The sequence below is a fragment of the Malaclemys terrapin genome, chromosome 11 (assembly GCF_027887155.1).
Source record: "Malaclemys terrapin pileata isolate rMalTer1 chromosome 11, rMalTer1.hap1, whole genome shotgun sequence".
In the NCBI taxonomy this organism is placed as follows: domain Eukaryota; kingdom Metazoa; phylum Chordata; order Testudines; family Emydidae; genus Malaclemys; species Malaclemys terrapin.
Genome location: NC_071515.1, coordinates 54537239 through 54559587, shown reverse-complemented (window position 1 = coordinate 54559587; position 22349 = coordinate 54537239). Strand labels below are relative to the sequence as shown.

The window sequence follows — 22349 nt, the reverse complement described above, 5'->3', positions numbered from 1 at the left end:
CATCCCCCAGCGATCAGTAGTTAGTCAGACACCTAGAAAAAGTGGGGTACGGCCCTGTCCTTCCTCCTTTACCGTCCAGCCCCCCACCTGTATGCCGCTCGGAGGACTACAGCTCCCAGCATGCCTTGTTAGCACCTCTCCCCTCGAGCCCGAGCTTTGGGAGGGGTTGATGTAATGCGGTGAAGTCACAAAGCCTCTGGGGGCGGCTCGCAAGAGGCTGCCGAAGCTGAAGGGGCAAAGGAGCGGCCGCTTTGTCTGCTCGCTGCCCGCAGAGAGCCACCTGCAGCCCCCGCGCGGGGTGCGAGCCCCACCCCGGCGCTCTGCAGAAGTGGTTCTGCCGCGCGCCGGCCGGCTGGTTTTTTTGCCGGAGAAGCTGGACAATGCAGGGGCGCTGCTTTCTCGAGCCCCCCGCCCCATGACCTGCTGAAGGTGGGCCGGGTGTTTGCGGTCCCTGCCTCGCTGGAGGCTGGATGCATTAGGCACGCGGGTTGCAGCTCGCCCTTCAGCATCCCTCCCACCCCTCCGAGATGGCGGACCCCGCTGAATGCAGCATCAAAGTGATGTGCCGGTTCCGGCCCCTCAACGAGGCGGAGATCCTCCGCGGGGACAAATTCATCCCCAAGTTCAAAGGCGAGGAGACGGTGGTGATCGGGGTAAGTCTCGTCGGGAGGTCCCGCTCCCAGCCACCGTGGGGCCGAGCATCCTGGGGCCGCGGTTCTGCAGCCCTGACAAAAAGCACCATCGCCCCCCCCTTTGCGCGCCGCGCAGCATCCGCGCCCTGGGCACCCGGCTCCCTCCCTGCTGCGGCCCATTGTTCCCGCTCCAGGATGGGGGGCGGGGGGGCAGGGGTTATCCCAGGGCTCTGGTGTAGCTAGCGGGGGTCTGGGCAGGCTCCTGCCGCAGAATTGCAGGGACCCCGCTTCCTCCAGGAGGGGGCAGGGGCTCGGGCACGCCCCCAGGGTTTCTCTCAGTTCCCACCCCTCCATCCTTTGAGTTGGGGTTTATTGTCCCCCGCCCCCGGGCACGCGGCCCCCTGTTGGGATGAGAAGGGTCTGGGGGATGCAGACGCCAGGCAGGGGGGAGAAGTTCCTCGGAGTGGGGTGGATGGCACTAGCCTGCTCTGCACACCCCGACTTTTCCCCCGGGGACTAGTTACCGCCTCCGCTGCCCGCGGCTCCAGCCCCGGGGCCAGGCTGGGAGGGCAGCCCGTGTGCCGCGCTCCCCTCGTTTGTACCTGCGGTGGGGAGGAATTGAATGGAGTCGGCCTCGATTCCCACCTGGGTTGCAGCCTCCCAGCCCCCAGCATTGATGAAGCTGATGTCATTCTGTTCACTGGGCATGCTCACGCGCTCCCTCGCTCGTGGGGTACCACCAATGATTGGCAGGTGACAACAATTTCGGGAGAGAATTGCAGAGCTCAGTGTGAGTCCTTTCTCTTCCCCTCCCCCCTCCGGGCTCGGCTTGCGCTCAGCCGCTGCATCTCACCAGCGGCGCTGTGTAAAAACCTGCCAGGCTGCGGTCAGTGCAGATGGAAGGAGAGAGGTGTACGGGCTGCGTGTGCGCTGGTTATTGCTGGGTTCCCTTCAGCCCCTTTGCTGTCACATAGCTAGAGAGAGCGCTTTGCGGCAGCCGCTGGAGGCCGCCTTCTTTCCCGGGAAAGTTTCTTCGCTTGAATGGATCGAAGAGCCTTCCGCCACTCTCGCTCTACGCGAGCCGAGGAGTAGTGCTTGGAGTTCTTACGGGCTTCTGAGACCCTCGAGCACCCGGCCCGTGGTTACTTCGTGTTCACTGTGCTTTGTGGAACACAGGAATGTGCTCCCTGAATGTGCTAGGTCAATGATAGTTCTGTCGCACCTGTTTTGCATTGCGTTTGCATTAGAGCCATGTGAGGTCAAAGAGAGAAGCAGGAGGCAGAGATTAAATCCTAATCTGTTTGTTCGAAGCAGGCATCAAAGTATAGTTTTGCAGTATGTAATTGCTGAGTATAGTTTGTATGTAAAGCAATCATTACATTTTATTATGTATTATTTATAGAGGCACATTGATAAACGATTACAGATTCCAGTAGAACAAATAGTTGATTCTAATTGTCTGGGAGCACAGTGTAGTAAAATCTCATTCCATGGGCAAGTTAGTGATACAGTTGAAATGTTCATCCTTATATAAGTAGATCTGCACATGGTGTTTCTTTCTACCACAAAGTCTAAAATATATATTTAAGCATCAGTTCACTACTCCAGGTCCTAGTGACAACAGATTTCTGGACAGGCCAATATTCTTGTTCCACCAGCATATCACGCTGGGAAGTAACCTTCATAACACCAACGGCTCTGGAATCACTGACTAGAGCATATTTAACATGATCACTAAAAAAACAGTCTGTGTGGTTATTTGGGTCCCTGTATGGTCTGGGACTAGGGTGACCATATTTCTGTATGCTGAATATGGGACACCTAGTAAAATTACTCGTATTCAAGCAAGTTCAATGAAAATCAATCAGAACTATGCAGTACAAATGTTCAAATTAACATCAAGTTGACTGAACCCCTGTTAAAAAGAAATACTGCACAGTTGGATTCTTTTTATTTACTTCTTATCTTTAAGGCTTTAGGGTTCACTCGTGGAGAGGTGACACACACACACTCCCATATACCTCTCTCACACAGAGACAGTGACCCACCGACCCAACTCTCCTTTCCCGGTGCCCTCCGTGCTTGGCTGGCTACCCAGGATGGACCTGCCTCTCCTGGTACCTGATGCTGCGTTTTCCTGAGGCAGCACATGGGGGCGGCATGCAGGGTCACGTGCCCCCCCCCCCAGATTTCTGCCAGGGTTCATACCAGAAAATGGCCAGCAGCAGCCTTTCGGCACTGCACGGGAGGGCAGGGGGCTGTGCTGATGGACCAGCAGGAGGGGTGGCTAGCTGTGCATGCTGCAGCTTTGTCCTGCCACCAGCCTTGCACACCCACTCCCATCGTTGATCATTGCCCCCCTCCCCCTCACTGCTGATGGGCGGGTGGTTGGCAAGCAGGGATCCAATCAGCACCAGTACAGATTTGGGGGGGAGACAGAAAATATGGGACAATTTGCCCATTTTTAAGAAAGTCAGGACACCTGCAGGAGGGCTTAAATATGGGACTGTCCCTTTAAAAACAAGACATCTGGGACCCAAGTCTCCCACAGACTGTTTGGTTAGCATGGCAGTTAAGATAGTCTGGGGTGTGCTTGCTGTATTTTTTTGGAGCTGAAGTTTTCCAATTGAGGGCCCTTATCTTTGGAATGGGCTCCCTTTGGCAGTCTGCCAACATTGGGCTTTGGTTATCTTCAGTGCATGATGTAGGTCATTTCTACTTGAGCTAGTATGTGGTTAATTGTCTGACTTGCTGGATTTTATTTTCCCTTAGTGCTTTGTTTTGTATTTTGGTCTGCAGTCATCACAGCCATGTTTATGTTACTCATTATAAGGTTTATTTTTATAACCAAATACTTAAATAAATGCTTGAGATCAATAAATAAATAATAAACCACATAAAGGCTAGTTGGTTATTAACAAGGTTCTTATTTCAACTGCTTACAGCTATTGTCAGAATTTATTGGAAGGACAAGCACTTTTTCATTAGAGAGCTGCTAAATGACTCATGAAAGACTGAAATGTTTTGAGATAAATGTTATAGAAAAAGTCTATTTCTCTTCTCTTTTTAATTATTGAGGGCATTGCATCAAAACAGGATATTTGCTTTCTGAGCAGATAAAACTCTCATTCCTCACCTTGAGTTGTAATCATCATAATCTCCACAGCAATTAATCTGATGTCAAAAACAGAGGATTGTGACTTCAGGCCATGAATGTTTAGAATGAAGGAGAAAAATTAGCAGAAAGAGATGAAACCGTATGAAGGAGAGATTTTTCCATGCAAATGTTAGTGATCTTAAAAACCACACAAAGTATATTAATTAAACTAAGTGAAACAATGTGCAAATTGTAATTCTGGTTATAGGGCATCTCTGCTTATACTGTAGTTCTTTGGAAAACACTGAGTTCAGTTTAAAATGATTCAACTGAAGAAATTGCTCAAACATCACTATAAAGCATTAGCTGCTCTCTCCAAAGACAAAAAGGAAAAACAGATATTTTCTAGTTCTTATGCATTGGAGGGCATAGTCTCTAATTTATGACATGTAAAAGTGTATTTTGACCCTTGTGTATAACTTGTGGTTTGGCAGGATAAATCTTCAGCACCTTTAGTTATCATCCAGGAAAGCTTGTCTCAACCAGAACAGCTTCTTCATTTCTCTTTCTCATGACATAGGCAGGGTCTGGGAAGAAGACCTAGTGACATCCAATGAGGCTTGTCTACACTACCGACCGGATCGACAGGCAGCTATCGATCTAGCAGGAGTCGATTTATAGTGTCTAGTATAGACGCAATAAATCGACCACCAATCACTCTAGCATCGATTCTGGTACTCTGCCTCAACGAGAAGCACAATGGGAATCGACGGGAGAGCATCTCCCGTCGACACAACACAGTGAAGACACCGCGGTAAGTAGATCTAGGTATGTCGACTTCAGCTACGTGAATAACATAGCTGAAGTTGCATAATTTAGATCTATTTTTTTCCTCCTCTCCCCACGGTAGTGTAGACCAGCCCTTGGTTTGCTTAGTTGTAAGTCTGTCACATTAAACAGAGAAAAAAATGTATCTCCTGAGTTGGGTTCACTGCCATGATACCTGTGAGAAATCAGCTAGTTTATACTGGCAGGAGGGGGCTGATGTTTTCTGTATCTCTTTACAGTTTTTGAATTCTAAACATACATATGAATATTTTCACACTTGAGGCCTTGACCTTAACTGGAACCTATGGGTACTACTGCAATATACTATTAATAATAGAATGTATTATTGATCTTCATTATTTAGTGTGTCAGATTGAATGCTCAGATCCAATAACTAGTAATACTTAGCCACAGAAAAATCACATTTCTGCTAGAAAATATTCCCAGCATGGTCTTCATTTTAGAAGAGCATTCTTTTTCTTTAACATTCATAAAGTTATTAAGATGGAACTGCAAAGCTAAATTAAAGAAATCAACCACAATTTCAAATGGTCCTTTGTTGCTTCTGAATAAGTGGGTTTTTTGTTAGTCCAGCATCTTTTTCTTCAGCAATATCATGACTGATTTTTCTATGAGAAGACAAAATTCCACTATTTTCAGTCATCACAAAAGACAAGACTGAAACTTGAATAGCTGAAAGGAAAGAAGATGTCTAATCCAACTCTTCTGAACCCTTAAAGAGATTTTTTTTTTCTTAACTCAAGCTCCTGACAAACAACGGGGGGAAAATGCTTTCTTTGTGAAATAGTCAACATCATGCACCTCCTGTTATTCTCTTCTATTATAGTTTTATGGGCTTCAGAAGGTTCTCCAGCAACCATAGGAAGGGAAGACTTGTAATTACTGCTGTTTCTTTTTTCTTTTTTAAAGGCAAATGACTCCTCCTCCCCCAACTTCTTTTGGGACATCTTTGAGTCTATTTCTGTACATCATGAATAAAGCTGTACATTTATCATATCCACGACTCTCTGACTTTCAGAATTTGCTTATCTAAAACAATCAAATCCTGGCCCCATTGAAGTCAATGGCAAAATTCCCCTTGACTTTAATAGGAGTGGGATTTCATCCATGGTCTTTGTCACCTGAACCAGGCTCCTCCATGAATTTTCTCAGATTTGGCTGTACATGTGTGCCATTTAGTATGGATAAACTAATATAACTAAATGGCTTTAATCATTTTTTAATTGCAAATTGGAGACTAATTAACTTTTCTCAATTTTCCATGGCCAACAATATAATGAAAATTTTAGTGTGCCATAACTTATTTTTAAGTTCAGATTATGATTCCTGCGTTTTTACTGTGACTTAACCCTTTTTTTTTTTTTTTTTTTTTCTTCCCGTGATGGCCTACTGACCTTGATCATAGTAGGGCACTAAGAGGCAAAAGCAATAAATAAATAAATTACTTTCTTTTGCAGTTCACTTTTAACTAAACTACTGGATTCCTTATTGAGCTTCACAAAAGATTTTCAGTAGACTGCTGCTTAGTTTGTTGTCTTTGTTCCTCTGTACCCTGAAGTTAGCTATTTGGTTTTGCCTGATGTGTCTGCAAATGTATTTTCCTTGGCAATTTTTTTTCTGGTATTCTGTGAGTGTTAAGTGGTGTGCTCAGCTCAGCCAGTGAAGTATCTTGCTGGCTTGGGGACCTGAAAACACTTAACACCTGCAACTACTGTACTCACATGCCTAAGGCCTTAGCTACACTTCGGGATTGACAGCTCTGCCGCGGCAGCGCTGTGAAGTGCGAGTGTAGTTGCGCTGCCAGTGCTGCGAGAGCTCTCTTGCAGCGCTGCAAGTACTCCACCTCTCCGAGGGGAATAGCTTGCAGCACTGCGAGCGAGCGTGCAGCGCTGCAGGCACTGATTACACTGGTGCTTTACAGCGCTGCACTCGCGCTTGGGGGGGGGGGGGGCGTTTTCACACCCCTGAGCGCAGCAAGTTGCAGCGCTGTACAGCGCCAGTGTAGCCAAGGCCTAAGTGTTTGCAGGATCGGGGACTGGGAGGGATCCACAGGGAGACTCTGTGAGGAAATAAGCTGCTTGTGATGTAAAAAGACTTTTTTTCCAGCTAAGTTTGTGGGCCCACAATATATTCTCCCCCCCCCCCCAAATTTAAAAAATAAATAAAGAGTAAAGAATTGAACTGAACTGAGGAAAATGCAGGAACAAGTTCATTCTTTGTTCTTCAGGTGGATCTGTAGTGCCCGCTCATTTTGAAGCTTGTTGTTCGTGAAAGGCAGAAACTGATATATTTAGTCTTAGTTGTGATATTTATCAATGTGGATTTCCTGAACTAATTTCTCGCTGTCGTAATGTCAGTGTTTTCTATTTCCAGGAAGGAGACAGAAATTAACTTTGGTTCTGATTTCGCATTCCTTTTTTGAGATGAAACTTAGGGCTGAACTAGTGCAAAATATTGGCATGTACCTCTGCATACTGAATCTGCTGAGTTTTGCACATCTCTTGTTGTGCAGGCAACATAGGGGTAGGGAGGGAGAGGAATGTTTGGTTTTAGTTGTTGCTCAACAGGATTCATTCCAGCTGACTAAGTGTGGCACTGGTGGGCTTTGAAGCAAGTCCTTGCCAGTTGTGCTTGACTAGAAGGATGATGGCTATGATATGGGACCTCAAAGTGTGTGTGAGTGGGAGAGAGAAAAAACAGTAAGGAAAAAGGGTCCTTATACTAGCATACATAGTTTGTTCCCCCCAGAGGGAAGTCTTACTATCTATTGTTTCAGCCTTGAATTGCTCTAAAGACTCCTTATTGTATTCAGTGACTACATTTTTGTGAAGAGACATTGAATAATTTTTTCTTTTGTTAATCAGACACTACAGAACATGTAGGAATATAGGGAGCAAAAGGTCAAATTATGTTCACAGCATAACACATACAGTACTTGTCAGATGCAAATAATGATAGCCCATTCCTCTAGGGAAACAATGTCTATTTTTACCTAGTTTTCTAATGTGTTTACTATTGAGAATTATGACTGTGTACAATATATGACAATATATTTTCTCCTTAAAGTATCAGGTCAGACTATTCTCTTTCTCTTATGCAGTGAAGTTAATGAAAGTTGCACTAGTCGGAAGAGAATTAGATCCATAAATTCTTTCTGTTTAAATATCTTTGCAGACTATTTATCTGGATCATTCATGCCTAATTAGCTTATTTAGCAAAAGCTCCTGAAACAAATGGATGGTAGAGCAGTGACAATGTGGCATAAAAATCCTCATTGGTTGTTGAAAGTCATTTCCATGATTTGATAGTTCTCTTTGATGCTGCATGGCACGTTGCTGTTTTAATGAAATCCACACCAATATTTCCACCTCTCAGTGCACAAGGGTAGACTATCATATCTTGATGTGAGACACCCTAGAAATACTAGAAATTATACTCTCATAGATTGATGTGGGGTGGGAATGTTTGTATTGCTAGTGAAGTTGATTTTATTTTAAATTAGCGAAATCTAACCTGTCAATTTGTTCAGTTAAACGTATTAATTTTTTTTTTGAGAAAATATATTTAGCCATGTGTTGTTGGGATTTTTTCTTTCCTTTTATAAAACACACACAATACATACTTGATGTACAGTCATTCATTAGGTGTGTGATACATTTTGTTACAATGTTTCTACTGGGAAAACTTAAGCTGGAAACCTTTAATGTGTTATAACGGTGCATCTTTAGTCCATTTCCCTACCCCCTCCTAATTTCTTTATTCCCATGAAGTTTAAGGATTGTTTCCACAAAAGAGCTCATCTGAGATACCTGTAATGAAGTACAAGCAGCTTGCAGAGATAAACATATCATATCTTTGAAGCCTATGATCTCCAAAGGCACCATGAAATGATACAAATGTGTGGTGGGTTCTTCTCTTTTAGAAAACATGACAAGTCCTCCCACGCCAGCAGGTTTTCCTTCAGTATGACATATATTGAAAAATTGCAAAGCATGTGCTTGACCCGATGCCTTTCATCTTTCTACTTTATGTAGAAGATGTGTCATGCTGTGCTAACTTTCCTGTAATGTTGGGCTGTGTTGTTTCCATGCCTGATTATTTCTAGAGATGGAACAGCAGAGTGCTGGCAAATCTGTCACTTTATTTCTGTGGTGATTTCCCTCCTACTCCAACCCATGAATTAGCTCAAGGTGAATGGGACACATCTTGTATAAGTACCACATTTTCTTTCAGTTTATAAGGCTTCCCTATCTGCTGCAGAACCAGGGCCGGCTCTAGGTTTTTTGCTGCCCCAAGCAAAAAAATTTTTGGCTGCCCCCCCCCAGCCCACCAGTGGCCCCCCCCACCCGCACCCCCTGCCGCTCCAGCACTGGTCTCTCTTCCCCACCCTGCTCCCCCTGCCACCCCAGCACTGGGCTCCCCCCCAAATGTGGGATCCGCTACCAGCACACGGCGGCCAAGCCCTGGCCCAGCCGTGACTCTGTCCCCATGCGGGTGGAGCTGCTGGGCGGTGCAGAGTGGGAGTACTTCCAGGTGGCAGTGTGCCTGCGGGGCGGCGCGGAGAACACAGCCCCTCCCTGGGCTTTGCGGCACTGCTGGTGGCCAAGGTGGATCAGTTTGTGCTCACCGCCCTCACCCCTGACATGCTGGCAGCTGAGGACATGGAGAGCCCCCCGGACCTGCTGCTCTTCAGCCTCACCACGCCCTGGCCCAGCCCCGGCGGGCGGGAAGGCGAGGATCTCCGGCTGTGGGGCTACCTGCTCAGCACCAACGAGCCCAGCCGGCCGCTCACCTCTTCACACACTCCGGGAGCCCCTCTTGCCACCGCCACAGCCCGGGCTTGGCTCCATGGGACCCCACTTCCCTCCCTCCCCGGCTCCTCACACACTCTGGGCAGGGCTGCCCAGAGAATTCAGGGGGCCTGGGGCAAAGCAATTTCGGGGGCCCCTTCCATAAAAAAAAAGTTGCAATACTATGGTATACTATGTATTTGGAAATGTAAAAAATAACTAGTGAAATAGATTCAAAAATTAATTTGTAATAATTTGAAAATACACTAAATACATTATTTAAAAACATTAAATACTTTAATGGTATGTATACATTTGCAATTACATAATGGGCTGTTGCTGGGTGATGGTTGGTGCCAATGGGCTGTCGCTGCCTGGGGGTGGTGCTGCTGTTGCCCAGGGCTGGGTGGGGAGCTGGGCTCTGGGTTGGGGGGTACCCGGCTCACAGAGGCTGGGCTCAGGGCTGTGGGGAGATGGGGTCGGGGGGGTGTCCGGCTCAGAGGGGCTGGGCTCGGCGCTGGGGGTCAGGGTTGTGGGGGATGGGGTCGGGGGAAGACTCGGCGCGGCAGGGGCAGCAGGACCCCATCTCCCTCCCTGCTGCGCCGAGTCTCCCCAGGGCAGCTCTGTACAGGGCGCCGCCGGGCTGGGCAGGGGGCACGGATCCCAGCTCCCGCTGGCAGGGCGAGTGGCTGGGCCACCCCAAGCAAAAAAATGAAAATAAAAAAGGGAGGCCAGAATGCCGCCTCTTAGAAAGTGCCGTCCCAAGCACGTGCTTGGAGGGCTGGTGCCTAGAGCCGACCCTGTGCAGAACAAACATGTTTCACTAACTTAAGGACTGTAGTTGTAGCCATCCAGGGAGTAATTGTTGGAACTGCTAAAAAGAGTAGATTGCTCTAGGTACTGTTATGTTTAATAATTAATTGAAGGGGAAGCTGTTTAGGAGGTGGAGTTCTTACTGCAGTGGAATAATTAGTGTGGTAGAGTTTCTGGTTCTAACAGAGAAGTTAATTGTCTAGTACATGAGGGCTGGATCTGCAGCTGCCTTCTTTATTAAGAAATTAATTTTTGCAGCTTCCCTCTTTGTAAAACAGCCAACCATCCATGAATTTAAAAATCTAATATATTGCATTCTCAATTGTAATTTAGGGCAACGAGAGATTTAACTGCAAATATATATTTGTACAGATAAGGGCTTCCTGCAGACATTTCTGTATTCTCACATTTAAATTTGCTTTCCTTCAAACCACCTCATCTCTGATCCTGCCAGATTTCACAAGCTGGGCTGGGTTAGTACATGATTAGGACACTTCTAAGGACTAGTCTACACTGGCAACGCAGCAGCGCTTTAATGTGCCTTGTGTGGTTTAAAAAAAAAAAAAAACCCACCTCAATGAGGGCATAGCTCCCAGCACTGGGGCACTGTTTACACTGGTGCTTTATAGTGATGCAACTTGCTGTGCGCAGGGGGGTGTTTTTTCACATCCCTGAGCGAGAAAGTTGCAGCGCTGTTAATTGCCAATGTAGACAAGGAACATATTGGTCTTGTCTGTTTCTGTGAAATTTCCCTTGTGTGCAGCAGCACTGGGAGTTCTGGTGTAGACTGATTATTGGTAATATCTTAAACCACTGTGTATGAGCAAGGCTAGATGATGTGATGGTACAAATGCTGGTGGCTGGACTTCATTAACAGTGATTGCACCACCACAAAAGCTCAATGGTGGGAGGTTTCCTGAAGGTGTAGTTTTAGGTGCTGCAGGAAGAACTGTTGCTGAGTTAGCCATTGGTACTCTGTGAGCTGGTACAGGACCAGTTCTCTAACACAGTTTTGAGGCAGAAGTGTTTGCCTTTCAGATGCAAAACCCACATCATGAACCATGGTGGCTATTAAAGATTCCATGGGACTCTAAGAAAGTATAGGTGGATTGTCAGATTTCAGTGTGGATAACTATGTTCTGCTTGCCAAAATTCCTTCTGGAGAGTCATTTGGAAAGACCATTCTTTATGTCCTATCCCAGGGGTCGGCAACGTTCGGCACGCGGCTCGCCAGGGTAAGTACCCTGGCGGGCTGGGCCAGTTTTATTTACCTGCTGACGCGTCAGGTTCGGCTGATCGCGGCCCCCACTGGCCGCGGTCCCGGGCCAATGGGGGCGGCGAGAAGTGGTGCGGGCGAGCGATGTGCTGGCCGCGGCTTGTCGCCGCCCCATTGGCCAGGGATGGTGAACCGCGGCCAGTGGGGGCCGTGATCAGCTGAACCTGCCGCGTCAGCAGGTAAATAAAACTGGCCCGGCCCGCCAGGGTGCCAAACATTGCCGACCCCTGTCCTATCCTAAGGTGTTGTGCTGATAATTAAAAAATGTTTCAACCCATATTTGCATTTCAGTGGTGGATGGAGTGATCCTGTGGGTGTTTTGTCGAGGGGGAAAATGAAATGGAAAAACAGCTTCCATTTACACTCATTTCAAGCATGTGTGTTTCTTATAATAATGTTAATTGTTTTCACTGAAGCAAGTTCCTTTCAGTCCTCCTTGTGTACTGTAGGTTTTTTGAATGCAGTCTTTTCCAAGCCCCTGTTCCACTTTTATTTTATTTTTTAATCCCGATGTCCTATAAACACCAGTATGTGTGTCAACAGTGTGGAATTATAGCTAAAGGTTTGAAATTTTGAAGTTCAGATTTTTTATTTTTACATGATACCTGATTTATAAAATTCTAAAACCATTGTAGAAATAGTTGCGGTTACATATCTCTTGTGCCCTATATTTTCTTATGGACAGTCTTCTAGTCTGGGAAAAGAGATGATGATGGATTTTTAATTCAGTGCTTCAAGTGAAGAATTTCACAAGGTAGACAGAAGACAAGTGTCTCTCAGGGTCATCCTGTGAGTAAGGGAGGGGTTAAATTTATAATTTATAGGGGGAGAGGGGAGAAGAGATGGGTGAGGGCTCCTATTTAAAAGTGGACACATCTAAGATCTTGAAATCAAGGTCTCAGCATTGATGTTTAGATTCCTTGACTTCAGGGAATAGTTCTGTCTATGGTCCAATTTCTGATGTGGGTTGCTTCCCTTTGTCTTGAATATATGATCATGAGTTAGCTTGAAACTAGGCAATAGAGGTAGCCAGACAGGAATTGGGGAAACCTTTATTGAAATATTTTAGAGGAAGTGGGACTGAGGAGTCTTTGAAAGTTAATCTAACATTGTGGTTCTCAACCAGGGATATGCCTACTCCTGGGGGTACTCAGAGGTCTTCCAGGGGGCACTTCAAGTCATTTAGATATTTGCTAGTGCTTTTTATGTAGACTGTAGTACTGACTTTGTCTAGTTTTACAAAGTAAAATTTCATGCAGACAATGTTTTCTTCATACTGCTCTATACCTGAAATGTAAGTACAATATTTATATTCCAATGGATTTATTTTATAATTATATGGTAAAAATGAGAAAGTAAGCACATTTTCAGTAACAGCGTGCTGTGACACTCTTGTATTTTTATGTCTGATTTTGTAAGCAAGTAGGTTTTAAGCAAGGTGAAACTTGGGGTACGCAGGACAAATCAGACTCCTGAAAGGGGTACAGTAGTTTGGAAAGCCACTGATCTAACATAAAAAGTGGGATATGTGTGTTCTCTTTCTCAGACTCCAGCTTGCATTAATTAATGTTTGTAAAGCACTTTGAAGATAAAAACCACTATATAGGCACTAATAATGTCAATCCCTGAGATGGAGATTGAGTTATGGTTCATAAGTGTGGGTATGTTCATAATTTTTTATTATGTCTATCCTTTATATTACTTAACTTTCCAATAGCAAGAACATCTTAATTGCTACCATATTTTCAATTTCTAGTGTCTCATCTTCTGCCTGGTCAGTAATGTTAAAAGCTATCACTTCAGTTGTCCTTGAGTGTGTCCTTTCAGAAGATATTTGGGAAGTATGGTATCTCAAAGAATAACCATGCATTATGGAGAAAACTAATCAACCTCTTTAGCTTGGCATTAAGAGTATTTGAAACAGATCCTGGGTGAATGCTGAACATGAGTAGATGTGGTGCTATGGCGCCTGAGTCCAAGGCAGAGACTAAATTCCCATGTTGCAGCCTGTTCGTAATGGGAGCTGTGCAAGGTGCTGAAACACTAACCTTCAGTAAATCTTGGTTCCTCATTATCATTGACTTCTAGCAACCACAAGTCCATTAACCCTTTTCTAATGAAGGCGATCTGGATACGTTTGTCTGAAGCATCCCAAAGCAAACCTCTCTGTAGCTACAATATGGTCCTGCCTACCCAATGACAGGCTTTTTCTTTTCTTCCCCTCCCTCTCCCCACTCTTGGTGCAAAGAGGAGGAAATCTAACTGATGTGAAGGCAAGAAACTGTGCATTTAATCTTTGGCAGAGCTGGGAATAAAACTCAAGAAGTCCTATCTTACCTTTCCTGTGGCTCACCTATCAAGTGAAGATTAACTAATTTTTATAAAGCACTTTGAGGCCCTCTAGAGGGTGTCCCTATAGAAGTGAAAATAAGTCCCCCAATTGACATTTAGTTTATCATCTGTCTTGACTTGATAAAAATGTATCCAATACTTCAGATAAACGTATTGTGCCTTAGTAATGTGGTAGTTAGGCATGCATATTTACTTCAAAACCGACCTGATTTGTGTCTTAACCTTTGTCAAAGAGTTTAAATGTTTCCCTTATTTAATAATATATTTACACATTCTTTAGTCACAAAATTGTCTGCATTAAGAACTTCTGTTAGCTTCATTGTTGCTTTGTGACAGTGTTTCTTAGCTGTTATAGCTATTCCAGCAAATATGAGGCTTCAATGGATTTTTCCAAGGAGGCTTTCCCATTATATATTATGTTGTGTGTTTACATGCACCAAAGCTCAGTGTTAATAGCAATGGTAGATGTAAAGATTTAGAGGCATGCTAATTGCTTGCAATGTGTTCAGCAGCTGGACCTGCCTATATCTTTCTAGTTTGGCAGACTTATTGTGTTGTTAGTACATCTCAGGGGAGGCAGTCGATGGTAGTGCTGAAATTGACTTCAGGAGACTTCTGTTCACTCTAGTACAGTCATAAGAGAAGCTTTCAGAGAATAGTGCTCCATCCATCGGGATTTTTTTGTATGGTCAAAGGAGATTTTGTATGAGGTTCTTCAGTCCCCCTGAGGTAAATGGGGGAGCATTGGCTGTTTTGGTTAAGAAAGTGATGTGATGCTCTTATACTAGAAGAAATGCAGAGATGCTTCAGACCTTGCTTAACAGAGCACTGTGAGGCTGTCAGTGATTGGCTGTAGCAAATGCTAAAATGGAAGAGGAAACGAGAGCTGCTGACCGTGGACCTTCCAATAAGAACATGCTTATTTTTTCCCTACAATTTTTTCAAGACTTATTTTTCAGTTTTGAGTGTGAGGAATATTGGAATTTCATAATGTCTTGTAAAAATGCTGTTGATTACCATTACCCCCACCACAACTGGCCACCCTATGTCCTTACCATCACCTGCCAACAGCAGCCATCAAAGTGAGTCACTTAAAGATTTCCTATTTTTTCCATGTTGACTTGTGTAGTATCTCATGTGTTTCTAGCCATTCATGAACCTTCTCAGCTGTGTAAGTTGTATTGCAATCAGCCTGCTAAAACAGCTGACTATATTTAGATGTCTACAGCTGGAAAGAGGGAGCCACTTCGGTGTGAATAATGTTTAAAGTTTCATTTGTAAGTAGATGTCTCATCTTCGTATATTTTTTTGTTTAAAAGACTTAGAAATGTATAAGACTTAGATGTGCATAAGTGAAGTGGTGGTTGTAATAGCTTTCTAAATGGCCAAAAGCGTAACTTACTTATGAGTGCAGAAGGGGAAATATTTTTACTGAAGAAAAAGATGAATTGAATGATCTAGTCTCCTTTTTGGAGCGAGGTGTGTGCATAATTGAAATTCCATCCATTTAGCCTCCAGGGCTTGGAACGTTTTGGTTGATTATCATTTCCTTTAGTTTGCTAACTCTTGGTGTCTGGATTTTTTTTTTTTTTAAGTATGAATGCAAGCAAATTTCAGTTGCAACTTTTCATTGAATGTAATTTTTCTAAACAGAAGAACTACTTTTCTTATTAAGAGCACCTAATGCATACGCGTACTTTGTGTCCATTTTGTTAAATCTCTTAGCTGAGCCTGTAATGCTACATCTCTGTGAAGCAGAACAAGATCTAACGCAACCTATTTACCCCATGCAGCTTCTTACAAACCCTTCCCTTTCCTTCATTCATTTTTATCTTGCTTTAGCCTTTCAAAACCCAAAGGTCACATCTAGAAGAGACCTTGATTCCAGAGTGGTGTTAGTCATGCCATTCTGATCGCTTGAAGAAATAGTGAATGTAGAGTTGAATATAGATGCAGAGTAGATTTTCTATTAAGAAACTGTTCAGACTACTGCAGTCTAAAGCAGCAAAGTTCAGAGCATGTCTTTCAGCAGTATCTCTGCAGGATACTGAAAGGATATTGAGTGCAAGTCATTTGAGATAGTAGCCTATGTGTGCAATATACAGTAAACCCTTCTTGAGCTGACTGCTTGTATGGAAGCAGAAAAATGACATTGGGGAGAAGGGCAGGAAGGTGGGCAATTACTGAGTGACTGTGGCGCAACCAAGGCTTTCCTTAGCTCCAAAGAAAAATCCATGTTGGAATATTAATGGCTTCCCCACGGGAATATTTTACAATATACTGAGCAGGGGACTCTACCTCCCTTCAAATTATCAGGTTTTTGAGTGTGAGAAAGCTGTGTATTAAAAAAACAAACAAGCCCATAAAATACCCCAAACTCTTCCCTTTAAGACTTCTTAAAGAGCTGTTGCTCAGAGGCACATGTCTTTCCTGTTGGGTCTGTCTATTGGAGAAATCAAAGTCTCTTGAAATAGCTGTCTGAAATATTGTGGCCCTTTCCTGCTCTTTAAATCTGTCTTCCTGAAATGGAAATCTACTGACTTCATCTAAAACCACAGTGGTGGAGGCAGCCATGGGGCCTGGCTTTGGAGGAATGTGCATGTTATCCTTCAAGTGGACGTTGACTTTAGATAGGGTTACCATATTTTGTGCCTCCTAATGGAGGACACTCCCGGGGGGCCCGGCCCCGCCCCCGCCCCAACTCCGCCCCCTCCCAAAGTCTCCGCCCCCTCCCCTGCTTGAAGCCTGAAGCAGGTAAGGGAAGGGGGGGGGGGGGAGAAGGAGGCGCGGCCCAGGCTGGCCCCCGGCGGCTCCAGCCTGGGTCGGCTCGGGCCCTGGCCGACCACCCCCGGCGCACCCCCCGGCTCCCGGCTCCCCGGCCCGGCTCCCGGCTCCCAGCCCCCCGGCCCGGCTCCCAGCCCCCCGGCCCGGCTCCCAGCCCCGCGGCCCGGCTCCCGGCTCCCCGCTCCCGGCTCCCGGCTCCCGGCCCCGCGGCCCGGCTCCCGGCCCCGCGGCCCGGCTCCCGGCTCCCGGCCCCGCGGACCGGCTCCTGGCTCCCGGCCCCGCGGCCTGGCTCCCGGCCCCGCGGCCCCCGGCTCCCGGCCCCGCGGCCCGCGGCCCCCGGCTCCCGGCCCCCGGCTCCCGGCCCCCGGCTCCCGGCCCCCAGCCCCCCGGCCCGGCTCCCGGCTCCCCGACCCCGGCCCGGCTCCCGGCTCCCCGACCCCGGCCCGGCTCCCGGCTCCCGGCCCCGCGGCCCCCGGCTCCCGGCCCCGCGGCCCGGCCCCCGGCTCCGCGGCCCCCGGCCCCCGGCTCCGCGGCCCCCGGCTCCCGGCCCCGCGGCCCCCGGCTCCCGGCCCCCCGGCTCCCGGCCCCGCGGCCCCCGGCTCCCGGCCCCGCGGCTCCCGGCCCCGCGGCCCGGCTCCCGGCCCCGCGGCCCGGCTCCCGGCCCCGCGGGCCTGGACCGGCCCGGCACTGCGACCGTGGCCCGGCCTGGCCCCCGGCCCGGCTCCCGGCCGGGCACCATGCCCCCGGCCCCGCACAAAGAGGCCCCGGCCGAGCCTCCCGATTTTCCCGGACATGCCCGGCTTTGGGGGATTTCCCCCCGGACGGGGATTTGAGCCCCCAAAAGCCGGACATGTCCGGGAAAATCCGGACGTATGGTAACCCTACTTTAGAAGGCTGATTGTAGTCCTCCTTGTGACTCCAAGAAAACCTCCTGGTTGGGGTTCAGGATTATTTAAAACCAGATGCTTTTTTGAAAACACATGATTTAACTGGGTGAGTGCTTCTTTTGTAAGAGAAGTAAAATGTCAGAAAAGAGTCTAATATTATCCAAAGTGTCTACAGTATTTCTCTGTGCCCCTCTGTCTGCTGAATGAAATCCTATTGCACTGCAAAATTTGAAACACCAGTAAATTTTGCTATTCATGCAAGAGATTATCTTCAACTGCACAGTAAAATTTTGGTTATTTTAAAACTAGGTACACTGCTATCAGTGAAGTTGGTGGAGGGGAAGAAGGTGGCAACAGAAAATAATTTTCATCATTATCAATCTTTGAACTGGCCCAAGCTAATTTTGAGAAGGAAATGGAGGTTCCAGCATTTGGTAAAATTGACTTCTTGTGCATTTTGGTAACAAATACAACTTCACCTTTGTTTATCTCTTACGTACTTACATGGTCCCCACTCTCATAGTATCTGAATTAAGGATGCAAAATTTCTGGAAATTTGAAGGTATGGCTTTTTCCATGGAAATGTTGGGAAAAATTGAAATTTGCAGTAGTTACTTGCTTATCAAAACTAAACTTTATTTACTTATTCAAGAGTGAGAAATGTATTCTGTATAATTTACTTGTCAGAATGTGACAGAGTGCTGAGAGCTAGCGGGTGAGCCAGCACTCTGATCAATCAGCTCCCCTGGAGAAGGCTGACTGAGGATATGAAAGCTAATTAGGTGATCAGGCTGGGAGAGCTGATGAGCCAATTCACCCAGCAGCTGAGGGGTATAAAAGACACAGGAAGGGAGAGGGCAGCTAACCAGGGCCAGGTGAGCCCAGTGTGTGAAGAGGCCTCAAGAAAGGGAGACCACTGTTCCTCACTGGCCCTGCAAGAGAGGGCTAATGGCAGAGAAGCATTGTATATAATATTGGTGCACAGGACTGTGTTGGTAGTGATGCAACTCGTTGCAGAGAGTCTGAGGGCAGGTCTTAAGTGCTGCTTAGGTCTTCTAAATGTTGTCACATAGCAACAGTAACTATGTGGAGTGTGTGTATTTTTTTAAATTGTTTGGATAAAAATGGCTCCTGCCTTTTTAGCCTACTACTCTCATGGAGCCTAAAGCACCTTTCAAACGTTAATTAAGCCTCTCCTCTCCCATGTGAAGTGGTATCCTCCATTAACAGACAGGGAAAAGAGGGCATAGAGAGTGACTTTCCTCAGGATACTCTGCAAGCTGACATCAGAACTGGGAATGGGACTTAGGAGTGGAATGAACTGACTGGCAATTCTCTGCTCTAAGCATTAGACTAGAATGCTTCACTGCCCTCCATTACTTTTTTTCTTATGGTATAATCTTGTTAAGGGTGGGTTGTTCTAGGTCGGTCCTGTAAGCGATAACACTGATTGATACCCAGTTAATCTAAAATCAGAGTTATCACCATCTTGCTGAGGCAGGCAGTACATCCCCCAAATAGCTCTGTGACTTTCTGCATTTGTCACAGTGGTGGAACATGCATGTGAGTCTGAACTGTCCCTGTCCTTTAATCAAAAACATTTTAAAGGCTGTTTATTCAATTTGGTGTAAAAACTGACACTGCTGCACATTCAGAAATGGCTAACTTGTTTGCTGCAGTAACAAATGCTGTGTTCAGTAGACCTCTCATCTGTTAATCACTCTGCCAGAATGCGCTTCCTGACAGGGAAGCTTTCCCTTTGTCATCAGGAACACCACAAGGCACTTGCTGTTAATCCTGGGGGAATTCTGTGCCAAAAAATAAAAAATTCTGCACACAATAATTTAAACTCTGCAAATTTCTGCATATTTTATATTGTCAAAATAGTACAAAATAATCACGCCCGTTTCAATTATTTTGGTAATTTATTTTAAAATACCTGTCAGCAAGTATGTCTGTAACAATATAGACAACAAAAAAGATTCAGGAAATGTTTCTTGATGAATCGATTCTTTACTAGGCATATTAATACAGAACTTGAAGTAATTCATTTAAATTACAATACAGAAACTTATTTCCCACACCCCTCAGAAGCAGTGGGCAGTGCAAAAGCTTCGGGGAGGTGAGGGTAACAGAAGCTGAGGAAGAGGGAAATAATTGCTGGGAAGGAGCCTGGGAGTGAACCTGGAGGGTTATTGTGTGTGTGTGTGTGTGTGTGTGTGTGTGTGTGTGTGTTGGGGAGGGGGGGTAGGGTGAGGGGAGGAAAGTGTGGAACTTTTTTTTTTTTTTTTTTTTTTTTTTCAGGGGAGGGATTGTAAGGGAGTTGGGGAACCTCCCCCATGCAGACTCTGGCTGACCCCAGCCTCTCCCATTCAGTCATTTGCCCCTGCACCCCACTACCATTCAGCCCCTGGCTCAATGCTGTCACCCCACTAGCTCCTGCGCCCTGCCCCAGTCTGTTCCCCCACTCCCCCTTCTGAACTCCAGTCTGTGTGAGGTGCCCCCCCAGCAGCCCAGTGTGCCTGCTTTGTCTGTCTCCCCCATACTCCGTGTCTCCTCATCTGTCTCCATGGGCAGGGTGCTGTGAGGAATTCAGCTCTCCTCCTCCCTTTCTGCAGCTGGCTGCTCTGGCCTGTGAGCCAGCTGCCCTCTGTTCTGGTGCCACAGCAGCCCCTGGTGGGCAAAAGGGGTAATTGCAACAGCTCTCTGGCAGAATCTGTTTTCTGTGGAGAAAAAAATAATCTGCGGGCAACATTAATTCTGTGTGTCTGCAGTGGAGCAGAATTCCCCCAGGAGTACTGTGTGCTAGATTTTTGGAAAGGCTTATTGAAGTGGATGTTTTCTAACTGCAGCCTGAACCACTTATTTGCCTGCTACCTTTATTGCATCAGCAGAATTGGTGAATGTCACACCACACAGAATGGTATTTCTGCTTTTTAACCCATCTCCCTGTTTACATTGGACCTTGGCTGAAATGCAGAATTTTTATGTCTTTTGGTGTATTCTCTACATGCTGTTCTGGCTTGATGCACCTCAAAACCTGTTTAGCTTTAACAATACTTCTGCAGTTGAATGGTTTTATGATTAAGACATTGGACAGGGACTCCAGAGATCTGGGTTTAATTCCTGGCTCTGTCACAAATAAAAAGAGCATCTGCTTGTGGCTCTTCAATGCAAAGATCTTAGTGACTGCTTTTTCCAGGGATGCCTGCCGGACAGAATGATTTGGAGAAGGATTTATGTAGAATGCCTTGATGGTACAAACAGGATTGATGAGCTTAATGATGCCAATAGAGCACAGATGCTAAATTATCTGACAATCCTGGTCCTTCGTGCTCTGGGAAGAAGGTTAATGTGTGAGAGACCTGACATAATGACCACCTGCACTCTGGGTGGTCTAGCTGTTCTGAGTAGCCGTATTGTGAAATCCAGATCTTCAGTGAATATCCTATGTATGCTGTGTTCTTAGTTTGGTTGCTTCTACTTCCCTAAGGAGCTACGTATTACAGCTAGTTGACCCATTCTCTCATGGGTTTATTAAGGGAGTACATATTTAGGTATTTTTTTCTCCCTGTTACTAAGATTTGGGATACCAGCATTTCCCCATCTGAGAATCTGACATCTTTGGCTAGAAAACTTGGCTGACTAGCCGCTTCTTGCACGTTTGTCCCAATTTGTTTACTGTTAATTGTGTGTCATCCTTTCTTCTTCCTCCATCTGGCAGATTCCTTCTGTTAGGTGAAGCCATGCAAGAAGGCCTGGATTAGCCATGACCCTATGTTAATAGTCCTTGTTTTGATGATTGGGATTATAAGGAGGTTGATCTTGTTGTCTGATGTGGACATGGTCCTTTTTTCCACTGCTTTTTTCAGTGAGGGTGAGAAATTAAGCCTTTGTTCCTTCATTTGAGTCTGAAACTAGTGTTCCAGAGGCAGTGTTCACGTTGTCTACCCGAATCCCACTACCTTTGTGCCCTTAAGACTCCAGGTGCTATTAATTAATTTTGTATAAGAAGAAGCTGCAGAAGAAAAGGCTGTAAGGGCAAGACTATATACTGTTTGAAGGATAAGTCAGGAAATTCTACTCAGTGTGACCAGTTTTAGCAGGAAAAAAGTGGCGAGATAATATCCAGTAACTTCATGTCAGCCTTATTGCTTCACAGCAAGAGAAGAGAACCTAAATATGAACATATTGTCTATGTAAGCCTTATTGCATTTTGAGTGGGTAACCGATTCACAGGAATTGTAGGCCAAAAGATCCATTTCCTGCTTTATTTATAAAAAACAAGCCCAAGAAAAAGACTTCTAAAAGAAAACAACTCCCCAATGTTTTAAATACAATTCCAGTCAATATAGGAAAAATTAGACTGTATATTTTATTTCTAATTGGCTCCACGCCATAAATATTTATCAATCTGGCAGTGAAGTCATGTTATTTTTCAATTATTCATATTGTTTATGTAATAACTGTTTGGATTACAGTAGTGCATAGTGGCTCCAGCTGAAATTAGGGTCCCATTGTACAAGGCCCAGGAGAATATATCCCTTCCTGCCCAGATAAATATGTTGACAGGTGGGTTGGCATAGGCACCTCTGTACCAACTGCTGGTCTCTCTAAGCCAGGCAGAGTCAGTGCAATCAAATTTTGGATAAAGTCACACAACTCTGGATTTCCTGATGTTTGAGTTCCTGATTTCTTAGCTTTAACGTTGCCTTAATGCTAGTGTGTGTATGTTTGGCTTTTTAGGTGGTGGTGGGAGAGTGGGAGGGGGCAGGTTCTTCATATAAAGCATAACATTTTATAATCTATCCCTCTGTTTCAGAAAACTGAAAAAATGTTGTTCTATTTCAGGCATGCTAGTTGTCTTCA

At 45.8% G+C, this 22349-nt stretch overlaps 1 protein-coding gene across 1 annotated transcript in view; it reads left to right on the top strand.

Annotated features, from left to right (window-relative positions):
• Positions 1 to 218: 218 nt before the first annotated feature.
• KIF5C (kinesin family member 5C) overlaps positions 219 to 22349 on the top strand; it is a 123240-nt gene continuing 101109 nt past the window's right edge. Inside the window, exon 1 of the mRNA XM_054044542.1 lies at positions 219 to 653. Coding sequence (XP_053900517.1) covers positions 528 to 653 — 126 coding nt within the window. The 5' untranslated portion in view covers positions 219 to 527. The remainder of the gene's footprint in view (positions 654 to 22349) is intronic.